The sequence below is a fragment of the Polypterus senegalus genome, chromosome 15, assembly GCF_016835505.1.
Source record: "Polypterus senegalus isolate Bchr_013 chromosome 15, ASM1683550v1, whole genome shotgun sequence".
NCBI classification, from domain to species: Eukaryota; Metazoa; Chordata; class Cladistia; order Polypteriformes; family Polypteridae; genus Polypterus; species Polypterus senegalus.
Window position 1 is genome coordinate 54,500,784 of NC_053168.1, and position 14,853 is coordinate 54,515,636.

At 40.2% G+C, this 14,853-nt stretch overlaps 2 protein-coding genes across 2 annotated transcripts in view; both read right to left on the reverse strand.

The window, feature by feature from the left end:
• LOC120516128 (ATP-dependent translocase ABCB1-like) overlaps positions 1 to 14,853 on the reverse strand; it is a 506,684-nt gene that overhangs the window by 207,882 nt on the left and 283,949 nt on the right. The window lies entirely within an intron of this gene.
• The window catches only part of LOC120516096 (ATP-dependent translocase ABCB1-like), a 166,092-nt gene that overhangs the window by 57,524 nt on the left and 93,715 nt on the right, over positions 1 to 14,853 (reverse strand). The window contains exons 33-34 of the mRNA XM_039737555.1: positions 1,034 to 1,159; positions 68 to 271 (exon numbers count right to left, since the gene is read on the reverse strand). Coding sequence (XP_039593489.1) covers positions 68 to 271; positions 1,034 to 1,159 — 330 coding nt within the window. The remainder of the gene's footprint in view (positions 1 to 67; positions 272 to 1,033; positions 1,160 to 14,853) is intronic.

The following is a 14,853-nucleotide window of genomic DNA, read 5'->3' on the forward strand; positions in this document are numbered from 1 at the left end:
ATAAAACTTAAGATTATGAGTAAAACTAAATACAAACACCTTTATGATATTTACATAAGATACTTACATCAGGAAGCCTAGATATAAAATCATAGGCATTGGCCTCTTTAATTGCTTGGTCAATTTCTGCATCTGTTGCATCTTCTCTGCCATATCGTATATTTTCTGCAATAGTTGTGGCAAAAAGCACTGGTTCTTGACTTACTATGCCAATATTCTCCCTTAGCCATTTGACATTAAGGGTACGAATGTCTAGTCCATCAAGAGTAATCTATGTTGAGATGAAACAAATCAAAAATGTAACTTTGACTTAGTAACTGAAGGTAATCATATTAGACTAGAATCTAGAGAACTGCTAATAAAAACAATTTCTGTTGTATTTAACTTTAACTTTTTCAAATTATCCACACTGAAGCCTGCAACAAGAGAGTGTGGGAAGTTCAACTCACAAGGTAAACTGGGGAAAAATGGGGGAGAAGCATAGATACTGAACCTGTCTTCCTCTTCCAACAGAGATGGAGACCTCTGTCCACCCTGCAAGCCGTTATCCTACCTGTCACTTGGCTATAAAAGAAATGTCATGACCAGCAGTCGGTGTTCATTACATGGACTGTGACTGTTGGAGCCAGACAGCCCACAGAAGCAACCCAACCTCGGACACTGAAGCTCAGTAAACATTTACACTGTAGCATCACTGCCATTTAATCGGGACCTTCCTGGACCACAGTACTTTATCTTCTTTCTCTCTTTAGTCCTTACAGTGGTTAATCCAACTAAACTTACAATGTCATGCTTATGAGACTACTAGGACAGCCAGTAAAGATCTTTTAATGAAATATCAAATGTTCATTGTTGGTGATTAAAAAGAAAACATAAATGAATAATAAGTTCACACTTTTAAATGTATGAATATTACAGATAGCATACATAAAGTACTGTATTTCATGAAGGAACATAAATAAAGCTAAAATTCATGATTGCAACACAAATGTAACTTGAAACAGAATATAAATTGTAGAAGCAGTTTCCATACTTCTCCACCTAGAGGGTCATAGAATCGTTGTAGAAGTTGAATTGTTGTACTTTTTCCACAGCCACTGGCTCCAATCAAGGCAATTGTTGTTCCACTTTGCACTTTCAGATTCAATCCCTGCAAAATCTAAAAGAAAAAAATAAAGACATTTATCACAGATACAGCATTCACTCTGTTGAAAAGCTTTTTGAGAATTTTTGATTTATGGAATAATGGATTGGCATTTCATCTAAGGCTTGTTCTTGTTTAAAACTAGGGAGCTTCGCACCCTGCTTGCTTCACTCGCCAACCCCCATTTTTGTTTTTCTAGATACACACTTTTAAGATTTTTTTTTCTTTGAATTGTTGCTATTTAATTAGTTTCACTTTTATTTCAGAAGATCTGTAAAATCAATATTTGGAATCTTTCGAGTTCCAATGTGCTGAATCTTTTAAATGAAGTCTGTGAGACTTGTGTATAATGACTTTGTACCATAATTTAGGATAGGTTTCTCTGTTTGGAATTTCAGCACAGACAAAACAATCTACATCATCAGAAAGTTAAAAATTTTTTTTTGCAAAGTAACCAGTAAATGGATGTGAGGTAAACTCTGTTTTGTTGTTGTTCTCTTGACTTAAACTTCAAAGCCTTACAATATTTACATACTTCTGACATATCACCTATGTCCATATATTGGATCTCTATTGGCTTTTTTGTTATTTCTTGTCTCACGTTATGTTGTAAACACAATACTTGTCATTTATTTCCAGCCCCGGGCATGGTTAAATCTCTTTCTCAGGACGTATACAGTAATCCCTCCTCGATCGCAGGGGTTGCGTTCCAGAACCCCCCGCGATAGGTGAAAATCTGAGAAGTAGAAACCATATGTTTGTATGGTTAGTTTTATATATTTTAAGCCCTTAGAAACTCTCCCACACTGTTTATAAATATTCTCCGCACAGTTATACAGTAATCCCACGTTTATAGTGGTTAATCCGCTCCAGACAGATAAATGAATTTCCACGAAGTAGGATTCTTTATTTATAAATGTAATATTTTCGCTGTTAGAGCATAGGAAACCTGTTTATGACCTTCTAAATATGTTTTTAACATTATTAGAGCCCTCTAGACATGAAATAACACCCTTTAGTCAAAATTTTAAACTGTGCTCCATTACAAGACAAAGATGACAGTTCTTTCTCACAATTAAAAGAATGCAAACATATCTTCCTCTTCAAGGTGCGCATCAGGAGCAGAGAATGTCAGCGAGAGAAAGTAAAGTAAACAATCAAAAATCAATAGGGCTGTTGAGCTTTTAAGTATACAAAGCACCCGCGATAAAGCGGCCACAATGAAGGGATCAATGTGAAGGTAGCCTTACAGCATTTTTTACAGGAGCGTCCGTATCTTCTAAGCAAACAGCCTCTGTGCAAACAGCCCCTCTGCTCACACCCACTCCGTCAGGAGCAGAGTATGTCAGACAGAGTGAGAGAGACAGAGAAAATCAAACAATCAAAAATCAATAAGGGCTGTTAGAGCTTTGAGGAGTGCGAAGCACTGTGCTGGAAGCATATTGTATATTATTGAGGAGTTTTATTTAATACGTAATACGAGCTCTGATTGGGTAGCTTCTCAGCCATCTGCCAATAGCGTCCCTTGTATGAAATCAACTGGACAAACAAATTGAGGAAGCATGTACCATAAATTAAAATACCCATTGTCCGCAGAAATCCACAAACCAGCGAAAAATCTGTGATATATATTTAGATATGCTTACATTTAAAATCCGTGATGGAGTGAAGCCGCGAAAGTCGAAGCGCAATATAGCGAGGGATCAATGTTATGCTGCTCATGTTGTCAAGGGGTGGGGTGCAGCTGAACGCATGCTAAGGAGATGCTGTCGCGCTGCTATCAGTCTTCCGTGCTGTACTCCACCCTCCCTCAATTAGACCTAACAGTCACTTAAAACAAAAAAGGCTTCTTTCTATTTCTATTCTTTACCTTTCTCTGCATGTGTTTCGCGCCATCATTTGTTTGAGCCTTTCGAATTCCACTGCTTTCATAATCTCTTAACTGCCTCTTTTTCTCTCTAATGCTTTGGGGCCTCTTTTCTCCGTGCTGCTCTTTCTTCTTCTTTCATTGACGTTTCATCTAGAACGCATTGTCCTTATAGGCTTTATATGTGCTGAGAGCACAGGATCTGTGTGTGCTACGTCTCTTTACATGACTGAGCGTTATTTGATATTGTTTGCGTCTTGCGGGTCTTTTAAGTGTCTTCTGAGAACTTCCAAAAAGATCACATATTGTTGCCCTGCTTTTCCTTTCCAGGATTGTTTTTATAATAGAGAGACCGATGAAGCTTGGATATGCACGGGCTAACCACCATTCTGAGGTGGCTTTACAAATGGATAAATGGGTCACTAGAACAGTGTCAAGTCTAAACACATGAAGGTGGTCAAGAAACTGTATTAAAGGTATTTTTGTTGTTTGACAATATGTTATAGCACCAATACTAGGGTGTGATAAAGCCTAAACTATGAACAACCAATGGGTATGCAACATACAGTAGGAGCATGTAGTCCTTAAAATCCATTTCCAAAAGATATTAGAAGCTTCTAGTAAATTACTTAAAATGTGTTTAGTTAAACTACATTATTGACATGTGTGATTGGTATAAATATGGTTTTTAGATTCAGGACTCTTAGCAGTTACAATGATTTGTGATATTGTTTTGTTTTAATGTCTATCATATGCATATATATATATATATATATATACAGTATACACACACAATATATATATATATATATATATATATATATATATATATATATATACAGTATACACACACAAATATATATATATATATATATATATATATATATATATATATATATATATATATATACTAGCCATGTGCGCCCAACTACGTTGCGCTGTGAAGGGCTCCCTGTTTAAACGCGGCTGCCAGTCGTGAACTGGGCCCTTCGTCGCACAGCATTATGATTTTTTATAAAAGAAACAAAATTAAAAAAGAAAACCCTTGGATACTGATTCGATAGCAAGGGCCCACTCGGAATCACTATCCGAATCGTAATTATGTGGTGGTGTAGGAGCATTTCTGTTTCTGTCCGTTCACAGTCCGTCTCGTTTTCAGGACGCTGTTGTTACCTCTCACGATGTCTTCTCAACCTTTCTCCAATCTCGCAGGTTGCTTTGTGGCAATCCAAAGAGTAAGGCAATATACACGGAGCAATGGTTATAAAAGGGGGACACATACAGTGGGAGCCACGTCAAACAGCCGCCTGGAGCATGACAGGACCATGCACGATCCGTGCACGGAATGTGATTCCCCGCGATGACGCAGTTAACGATGCCCCGCCCGCCTGCGTTTTCTAAAAAGATGGTTGCAATGCTGTATAATCCCGTCAGATGGAGCATTGACTGTTTCGGTTAACTGCAGTGTCCAGGAAGCCCTATACCGTATCTTTAATATACTGTATAGGCAGTTCTTGTATTGTCAACATAGTTTCATAAATAGATGACGTGGTAAAAAAAACAACAACAAACCGATTAATAAAACAGATTTGTTAAATCACTCAATACACAACCCATGATGATTATGCTATTTATTATTAAATAATGAATTAATAAAACTAGTTAGTAAAATATTTTTATTCTAGACTATAAGTGAAGAAAAAATAAAGCAAGTTACAGTAGGCGGTTGATACGACAGCTTGCGTAGGTGCAATGCTAAGAACTGCTGATTTCCGATCCTTGCTATATAAAATCATCACATTCAAATATTAACAATTCCCACACACCCTTCCTACATTCACGACATGTGTACTTGTTGCAGTGTACACATCTCTCTGTGCTCTGGTTCCTATTACACTGATTGAGCACCTGACATTGTACTTTCTTCCCTATATAAATAACATTTGAGTATAGCGCGTCTCCAAATAAATCACATTCGAGCTATAGCGCGTCTCCAAATAAATCACATTTGAGTTATAGCGCGTTTTTATGTGAAAACAGCATTGTCAGATTTTGGGGATCGTGAACGCGACTGAGAGAATGGAACTGAATTTAAAAAAAAAAGCTAACCTTTACAATTATCATGCATTTACATATTCGTTTTAAAATAATATTGCATTATTATATAGGAGCTTCCCTGTCTGCCTATCATATAGTGCCTTTCCTTCCTACCTATCTATATATCTATCCTCTTAGCTGTTTTTTATATATCTATTATACAGTGCCTTCCCTGTTTATTTATATAACTAGTGCCTTCTCTGCCTGTATGTCTGTCTGATTGCATATATTCGTTTTCAAATAATATTGCATGTACTTAACTATTTTAGAATAAAAACATACATTTGATTTCAGTCAGTCTGTAAGAGCCAGTGTACATTACGGAAGCGTATTAGGACCACGGTGAAAAAAAATACGGACACAGTGAAGAAAAAAAAAATCTAAATGTCGAGATTAAAGTCGACATGTTGACTTTATTCTCGACATTTCCACTTTATTCTTGCCATTTATGTCGAGATTAAAGTCGACATTTCCACTTTATTCTAATAGTTTATTTTGTCAGTAGAATGTCGCAAACTAAACTAAATCTTAAAATGAATGTTTAATTTACTAGATTTTCTCAAACCCCGTCATTAATTAATGTAGCACATTAAATGCTTTATATTAAGTGTTCCCCGACCTAGTTGTTAATCTCTATGCGCTTCTTCAACTAACTTCCTCTCGCACTGAGAGGCACAGACATCGATCGCTGCACATTGACTTCATGATATTCCTGCTCTATGAACATTCAGAATACTAAGATAAATACTTGATATCTTCTTTACGATGAAATGCATTAAATCATGTATTAAACATGGCTGGCGGGGAGCACGGTGGCGTGGCTATAGAGCTGCTCCCTTGCATTAAGGGGTCCCCAGTTGTATGTTCAGTGTAGTGAACTTTATGGCAGGTGTGACGAGGCTCCAAAAAACTGGACATATGTCGCACAGGTTTAACTTAAATATTGTGTAAATATTGGGTTCGTGATGTGGTGATCGGAGACACGAACGCAGAATTCAATGCATGTTCTTCTGAGCGGGCTTTCTTTATAGCATGCGCGTTGTCTCTATCTGACATACTAAACCTCCAGTTCCTATCCTTGCTTTTTCTTTCTGCACATAACCAATCACCACACGATAAACGTCTTTGTGAAATTAAAACAACTTATAAACCTAGACCTCAGAGTTTTCAGAACTTAAAATGTATTAAAGCATGTGGGGGCATGATGGCGTGGTGGTTGCACTGCTGCTTCGCAGCAAGGGGATCCTGGGTGTTCCCTGCCTTGAGTTCGCATGTTTTTCTGGTGGGTCTACTCGGCTTGCTTCAGTTTCCTTTCAAAGACATGTAGGATGTGGGGTTTTGTTATGTATTATTGACCTTGCTACTTTATGTGTTGCTCATATTCACCCTCTGATGTGTTGGCGCCTCATTCAGGATTTACTCCTGCCTCGCACAAGATGTTTGCTGGGATGGGCGCAACCCTGAATGGATGGCATAATTAAACATGTATAATGAAGATTTTTTTTAAATCTCTGAAAACTCTATCCCAGCAAGTTATATTTGTACCTTTTGTGAAAGTGTTTGATATTTGGACTTCAGGCTTCATACATTATATAGTTTATGCTTACATTTTGTCATTTACTACTACAATATGAAAAAACGTTTCTGTTTTAAAAATGTGTTTACACGGATTACTGTAGAAACGGAACACACGTGAAATGCGTGTATTCCAAATAATGATCTATTATTTCCTCTCTAAAACTCCACTTCACTCCCAGATAATCAATCAAGGCATGAGCTGGGAGAAGTTTGTGCACGTTCTAAGTCGTTGGGGGGATGGAATAGCCGGCTACTTGCAGCTTTTCTTTTATCAGCACATTTAGATTAACAAAAGACACTGGCGGAGAGGTGAGAACGGTTTTAAGAAGCGATTGACTAGTTTTGGTGTGGACATGAATGTAAATATGCCCTCATTTGTAGACTTTGTATAAATATATGTAAATGACGTTTTGGTGGTGACCAAAGGGTGGCAGTAGTGAGCTAAGTTTGTTAATAAAGTTTTTCAGAGTTTTTTGTATGCCTGAGACTGAACGCTTCCACGTGTGTTTCATTCCTCCAGAATTATATATATATATTCGGTCTAGTATTATTACTTTACATGCCAGAACTGCTGTGGGTAACAGGTTATGGGCCCAGAGTATTTGTTTTACTCGCCGAAAGAAACATACGGTGAGAGTTTGTGTGATATACTAGAACCATGAGTAACGGGTCGCGAGTCAAGTAGTCGATGGTCTCGGCTAATTTTTGATGGAGATGAAAAGAACTATGGGAGACAAAGTGTTTGGGCCATCTTCGGTTGCAAGGTCTGAAAGATACAATTTTAAAAGAAGACGAAGGCGATGCGAAGAAAATGCGGAGGCATATGCAGAATTAATCCAGTTCCTCGATGATAAGAGTTTATCGCTGGTGATGCGAGAAGCAGCGGACGATGGACAAAAGCGTTAAAGATTCTGAGAGACTATTATGCAGGTAAAGGAAAGCCACGTGTAATTAGCCTATACACAGAACTGACCTCACTCCGAAAGTTAAGTAGCGAAAGTGTGACTGAGTATGTCATACGTGCGGAGACGGCCATCACGGCATTAAGAAATGCAGGCGAAACATTGAGCGATGGACTATTAGTAGCAATGGTTTTAAAGGGACTGCCAGAATCATTCAAACCATTCGCGATCCATATTACGCAAAGTGAAGTGACCATTCCTTTTGCGGAATTTAAAACTAAATTACGGAGTTATGAAGACACTGAAAAGATGCGTGCCACAACGTCCGACGACAACGTGATGAAAGCGCGAATACAACCAAGTGCGAAACCTGCTTCGGTGAGTACGAGTGACCGGGGAACCGAGAGTACGGATATAGTGTGTTTCAGATGTGGTCTAAAAGGACACAAGGCAAAAGCATGTCAACGCAAACAATGGTGCAGCTGGTGTAAAAATTCCACACACCGAGACGCAAACTGCAGACGGAAACAGCGACGCGACAACGCGAGACAAGTTTCAGATGAAATGAGCGGCAAGGAATATGCATTCCAAATGAGCGACAGAAGCGCGGGGGTCCAACCAAGACACGACATGAATATGACTGGTCTGATGGTCGATACCGGGGCAACCTCACATATCGTCACGGATATAACAAAGTTTAAGACGTTCGACGATAGTTTTCAAGTCGAGACGCACTGTGTAGAGCTGGCCGATGGCACGAGGTGCCTTGGAGTCGCGGAGCGCAGAGGTGATGCAGAGATCTGTTTGATGGACAGCAGAGGACAGCGCCACGCCACGACGTTGAGACAGGCGTTGTACATCCCCTCCTACCCGCAGGATATCTTTTCTGTGAAAGCAGCTACTTCCAACGGAGCAACTATTATCTTTAAGCAAGGAAAAGACATCCTCCAACACAGAGACGGTACAAAATTCCATATTCATGAGCATAACAGACTATACTATTTACAAACAGTAAATGATAAATGTGATGATCAATGTAAGGGCTGTCATGACATGCAGACATGGCATGATATTTTGGGGCATTGTAATTATGATGATATTCAGAAATTACAGGGAGTTGTTAATGGTATGACAATCAAAGGTAAACCAGACAAATCAGTACTGCACTGTGAGGTGTGTATCCAGGGAAAATTTGTCCAGACACGTAACAGGGAGCCAGATGTAAGAGCCAAAACAGCTCTTGAGTTGGTGCACACTGATCTTGCTGGACCAATAGACCCAGAGTCTAAAGATGGGTACAGATTTGCATTGTCGTTCACTGACGATTTTTCCAGTACGATTTTTGTGTACTTTTTAAGAAATAAGAGTGACACAACATCTGCAACAGAAAAATTTCTTGCTGATACTGCCCCATATGGGCACATTAAATGCCTTAGATCAGACAACGGCACAGAATTCACAGGGAAGAATTACCAGGCACTACTCAGCAAAAATAGGATTAGACATGAGACCTCAGCTCCATACTCGCCCCATCAGAATGGTACTGCTGAGAGAAATTGGCGAACATTGTTTGACATGGCAAGGTGTATGCTGATAGAGAGTGAATTACCAAAAGATTTGTGGACATATGCAGTACAGACGGCAGCTGTAATAAGAAACAGATGTTTCAAAAGGCGTACAGAACAAACACCTTACTTTATGCTGACGGGAAGGCGCCCTGACCTCTCTAGGATGCAAAAGTTTGGGTCAGTGTGTTATGCCTATAAACAGGACAAGAGAAAGCTTGATTCAAAATGTGAGAGGGGAATTTTTGTTGGGTACGACAAAAATAGTCCGGCTTACATGGTTTACTATCCTGAAAATGGGAAGGTGCAGAAGCACAGGTTAGTAAAATTCGTGACTAAGACTATCATAGAGCGGGAAACTCAGACTGACATTGATGATTTGGAAATGTCGAACAGAGTTAGCAAGACCAGGCAAAACACTGGTGTGAGTTCTGGGCACGTCCAGGATCAGGTTCCAGTAGATAGTCCTGAGGCAACAGACCAAACACAGGTAGATGATACTGTTAGTGAGTCCAAGCAATACCCCTCCCGAGTAAGAAAGAGACCTGCTTATTTAAATGATTATGTATTGGGAGAAGAGAGTGGTGACCAAGTTCTGTCTAACATTGATTTCTGCTACAGAGTGATGTGTAATGTACCCCTCTCATTCAGGGAAGCTGTTCATTCACCAAACTCAAAGGAGTGGTGTAATGCAATGGATGAAGAAATGCAATCCCTGAAAGATAATGACGCATTTACACTAACCAGCTTACCTGAGGGTAAGAAAGCAGTGGGGGGTAGATGGGTGTATACAGTTAAGAAAGACGTTGATGGGTCTGACAAATTCAAAGCACGATTTGTGGCCAAGGGATATAGTCAGAAAATGGGAATTGACTACGAGGAGACGTTCTCTCCTACTGTCAATATAACCAGCATCAGAGTGCTAATGCAGAAAGCAGTACAGGAAAACCTAATCTTACATCAGATGGATGTAAAAACTGCTTATTTACATGCACCAATAGATTGTGAGATCTACATTGAACAGCCAGAGGGTTATGAGGTCAAATGTGGCACAAATAAGAAACTGGTGTATAAATTGAAAAAGTCATTGTATGGACTAAAGCAATCGGGCAGAAATTGGAACAAAATGTTGCATGAGTGTCTAACTGATAACGGGTTTGTGCAGAACCCGGCTGATCATTGTGTTTATACAAAGGAAACAGGAATTGAGAAAGTGATCATGATTGTGTGGGTGGATGACTTGATTATTGCTGCCAGTGATGAAAACGCACTGAATGTAGTAAAGGAAATGCTCACTGAAAAATTTAAAATGAAAGACATGGGTAAGCTGAAACATTTTCTTGGTATTGATTTTGAGCAAGACAATGGATGTGTGAAAATGTCACAAAAGAGGTATGTGGAAAAAATCTTGGAAAGATTTGATATGCAACACTGTAAGCCAAGAATGACACCCTGTGAACAAAAGTTGAGCTACACTGGTGATGCAGAAATGATGCAGGATGTCAGGAAATACAGAGAGGCTGTAGGCAGCCTTATCTACCTCACTACATGTACAAGACCTGATCTCAGTTTTATTGTTAGTAAACTGTCACAGTACTTTACTAAGCCAACAGAGGAACAGTGGTGTACAGTTAAACATGTAATGAGATATTTAAAAGGCACATCTGAGAAAGAACTGTGTTACAGGAGATGTGACAATGATAAACTGAGACTATATGCATACAGTGATGCGGACTGGGCGGCTGATGTAGTCGACAGGCACAGTATAACTGGTTTTTGCGTGAGTCTTAATGAGAATGGTCCTTTGATTTCGAGGAGAACCAAAAAGCAACCAACTGTTGCACTGTCTACTTGTGAAGCAGAATATATGGCTTTAGCTGCAACCACACAGGAATGCCTGTACCTAATGCAGCTATTAGAAGGCATTGATGAGCACCAGAATGAACCACCTATAATATATGAGGACAACCAGGGTGCGATTGCACTGACAAAGAATCCTGTGAGCAGACAGAGATGCAAACATGTGGACATAAAATATCATTTTGTTAGGTCTTCATTGAATGATGGAGAAATATGTTTGATCAATTGCCCAACAGAACAAATGGTGGCAGATGTAATGACAAAGCCTGTGACAACATTTAAGTTGATTAAATTTGCCTCATTTATGTTTGGAGATTAAAGGTACACAGAAGATTGTACTTGATGTAAATAGAAGATAATTTTTCTTTTCTGATGATGGTAACGATATGAGAGCAATGTGTTGACATGAATGTAAATATGCTCTCATTTGTAGACTTTGTATAAATATATATAAATGACGTTTTGGTGGTGACCAAAGGGTGGCAGTAGTGAGCTAAGATGGTTAATAAAGTTTTTCAGAGTTTTTTGTATGCCTGAGACTGAACGCTTCCACGTGTGTTTCATTCCTCCAGAATTATATATATATATTCGGTCTACTATTATTACTTTATATGCCAGAACTGCTGTGGCATTAGTTTCTGCTAACATTTGGAAGAATAAATTTTATTCCTAAAGTCATGTGTGCGTGTTTTAATTGTTGGGGGATGCGGCAGCAGAGACAGATTAAATCCCCATAAACACTTGGCAACAAATAGTGTTTAACTGTTGTTTTCATTTGTTTCTATGACCAGTAATAATATTAATAATAATAATTATTATTGTTAGCCCAACTCTTTGACTTTTTAAAACAAAGGCATTTTTTGCCCATTTACTGTAAGTAGTTGGTTCAAGTAAATGTTTTTTTAAAATACCCAAACAATCCCCCAACAATTAAAACAAGCACACACGACTTTAGAAATAAAATTTATTCTTCCAAAACTAGTCAATCGCTTCTTAAAACCGTTCTCACCTCTCCGCCAGTGTCTTTTGTTACTCTAAATGTGCTGATAAAAGAAAAGCTGCAAGTAGCCGGCTATTCCATCCCCCCAACGACTTAGAACGTGCAGAAACTTCTCCCAGCTCATGCCTTGATTGATTATCTGGGAGTGAAGTGGAGTTTTAGAGAGGAAATAATAGATCATTATTCGGAATACACGCATTTCACATGTGTTCCGTTTCTACAGTAATCCGTGTAAACACAATTTTAAAACAGAAATGTTTTCATATTGTAGTAGTAAATGACAAAATGTAAGCATAAACTATATAATGTATGAAGCCTGAAGTCCAAATATCAAACACTTTCACAAAAGGTACAAATATAACTTGCTGGGATAGAGTTTTTAGAGATTTAAAAAAAATCTTCATTATACATGTTTAATTATGCCATCCATTCAGGGTTGCGCCCATCCCAGCAAACATCTTGTGCGAGGCAGGAGTAAATCCTGAATGAGGCGCCAACACATCGCAGGGTGAATATGAGCAACACATAAAGTAGCAGGGTCAATAATACATAACAAAACCCCACATCCTACATGTCTTTGAAAGGAAACTGAAGCACGCCGAGTAGACCCACCAGAAAAACATGTGAACTCAAGGCAGGGAACACCCGGGATCCCCTTGCTGCGAAGCAGCAGTGCAACCACCACGCCACCGTGCCCCCACATGCTTTAATACATTTTCTAAAATACAAGTTCTTTAATACAAGTTCTGAAAACTCCGAGGTCTAGGTTTATAACTTGTTTTAATTTCACAAAGACGTTTATCGTGTGGTGATTGGTTATGTGCAGAAAGAAAAAGCAAGGATAGGAACTGGAGGTTTAGTACGTCAGATAGAGACAACGCGCATGCTATAAAGAAAGCCCGCTCAGAAGAACATCCATTGAATTCTGCGTTCGTGTCTCCGATCACCACATCACGAACCCAACATTTACACAATATTTAAGTTAAACCTGTGCGACATATGTCCTGTTTTTTGGAGCCTCGTCACACCTGCCATAAAGTTCACTACACTGAACTTACAACTGGGGACCCCTTAATGCAAGGGAGCAGCTCAATAGCCAAGCCACCGTGCTCCCCACCGCCATGTTTAATACATGCTTTAATGCATTTCATCGTGAAGAAGATATCAAGTATTTATCTTAGTATTCTGAATGTTCATAGAGCAGGAATATCATGAAGTCAATGTGCAGCGATCGATGTCTGTGCCTCTCAGTGCAAGAGGAAGTCAGTTGAAGAAGCGCATAGAGATTAACAACTGGGTCGGGGAACACTTAATATAAAGCATTTAATGTGCTACATTAATTAATGACGGGGTTTGAGAAAATCTAGTAAATTAAACATTCAGTTTAAGATTTAGTTTAGTTTGCGACATTCTACTGACAAAATAAACTATTAGAATAAAGTGGAAATGTCGACTTTAATCTCGACATAAATGGCGAGAATAAAGTGGAAATGTCGAGAATAAAGTCAACATTATATATATATATATATATATATATATATATATATATATATATATATATAGTGAACGCTGGCCCGGTCACAGACAGACGGACATCATAATTTCACCACACACCCTTTTTTTTACACTATTATTTACAAAGTCTACCGTGCACTCACAACCCCAGTGCCTCCAGCACCGATCCCCCAAAGTCTAGGCCTTACAGTCAAACAATGCCTTTCTGGCCGCCTCAAGTCCTCTCTCCAGCTCCGTCATTCTTCCACCCGACTTCCGCCTTGACTGGAGGGAGGCGGCCCCTTTTATGGGAACCCAGATGGGCTCCAGCTGCTTCCCGGCAATCAGTCCTAGCCACACCCCAGTGTGGCGGAAGTGCTGGGCTCCAGGGTTCCTCAGGCACCTGGGCGCCGCCTGGCGGAGGCCACGGGCCCCTACAGGGTTGGGCTTCCAAGCCCTCTACCCGTGGCCCCCAGCATAACAAGGACGGACGCCCCCTTGCGGTCTGGAGGAGGCACAAGTCCTCCTCTGGTCCTCCTGGGCATCACGGCCGGGGACCACACGGGATATTCCGGCATCGGGGCGCCGCCTGGTGGTGGTCACGGGTCCCTACAGGGCTGGGCTTCCAAGCCCTGTACCCGAGGCCCCCAACATAACCAGGACGGACGCCCCCTCGCGGTCTGGAGGAGGCACAAGCCCTCCTCTGGTCCTCCTGGGCGTCTGGCCGGGGAGCACAGTATATATATATATATATATATATATATATATATATATATATATATATATATATATATATATATATATATATATATATATATATTGTGGGGATTGCCGGCTTTCCATGCCGGTCCGCACCTCCAGGCCGCCAGGAGGAGCTCTCCCGACAGCAGGATCATGCCCGAGGTCCAGCAGGGCATTATGGACCTTGTAGTATTTTTACACAACCCTGCTGGATACCTTGGGGGCCATCAGGAGTCGCTGTGGGGGGGCTTATGGGCTCTTTCATGCCCTATGACCCGGGAGTACGTCATGGTCACGTGACAGGAACTAACAACGTGCTCCCGGGTTAAAGAAAAGGACTGATTGCCCTGACCCGGAAGGAGTAAGGAACTATGGACTGTCGGGACAGGAATACCTCCGGTCAGGGGCTATAAAGGGCGGTGCCTCAGTCCAGACACTGAGCTGAGCTGGGAGGAAGGGTGGCTAAGTGTCTGGGCGAGGAGGAGACTTTATTGTGTTGGTTTATTGTATGAGTAGTGTGGAGGGTGCTTGGTGCGGAAGAACAAAATAAAAGGTTCTGGACTTTTACCTGGTGTCTGGAGTTGTACCTGAGGGTTCAAGGGTGC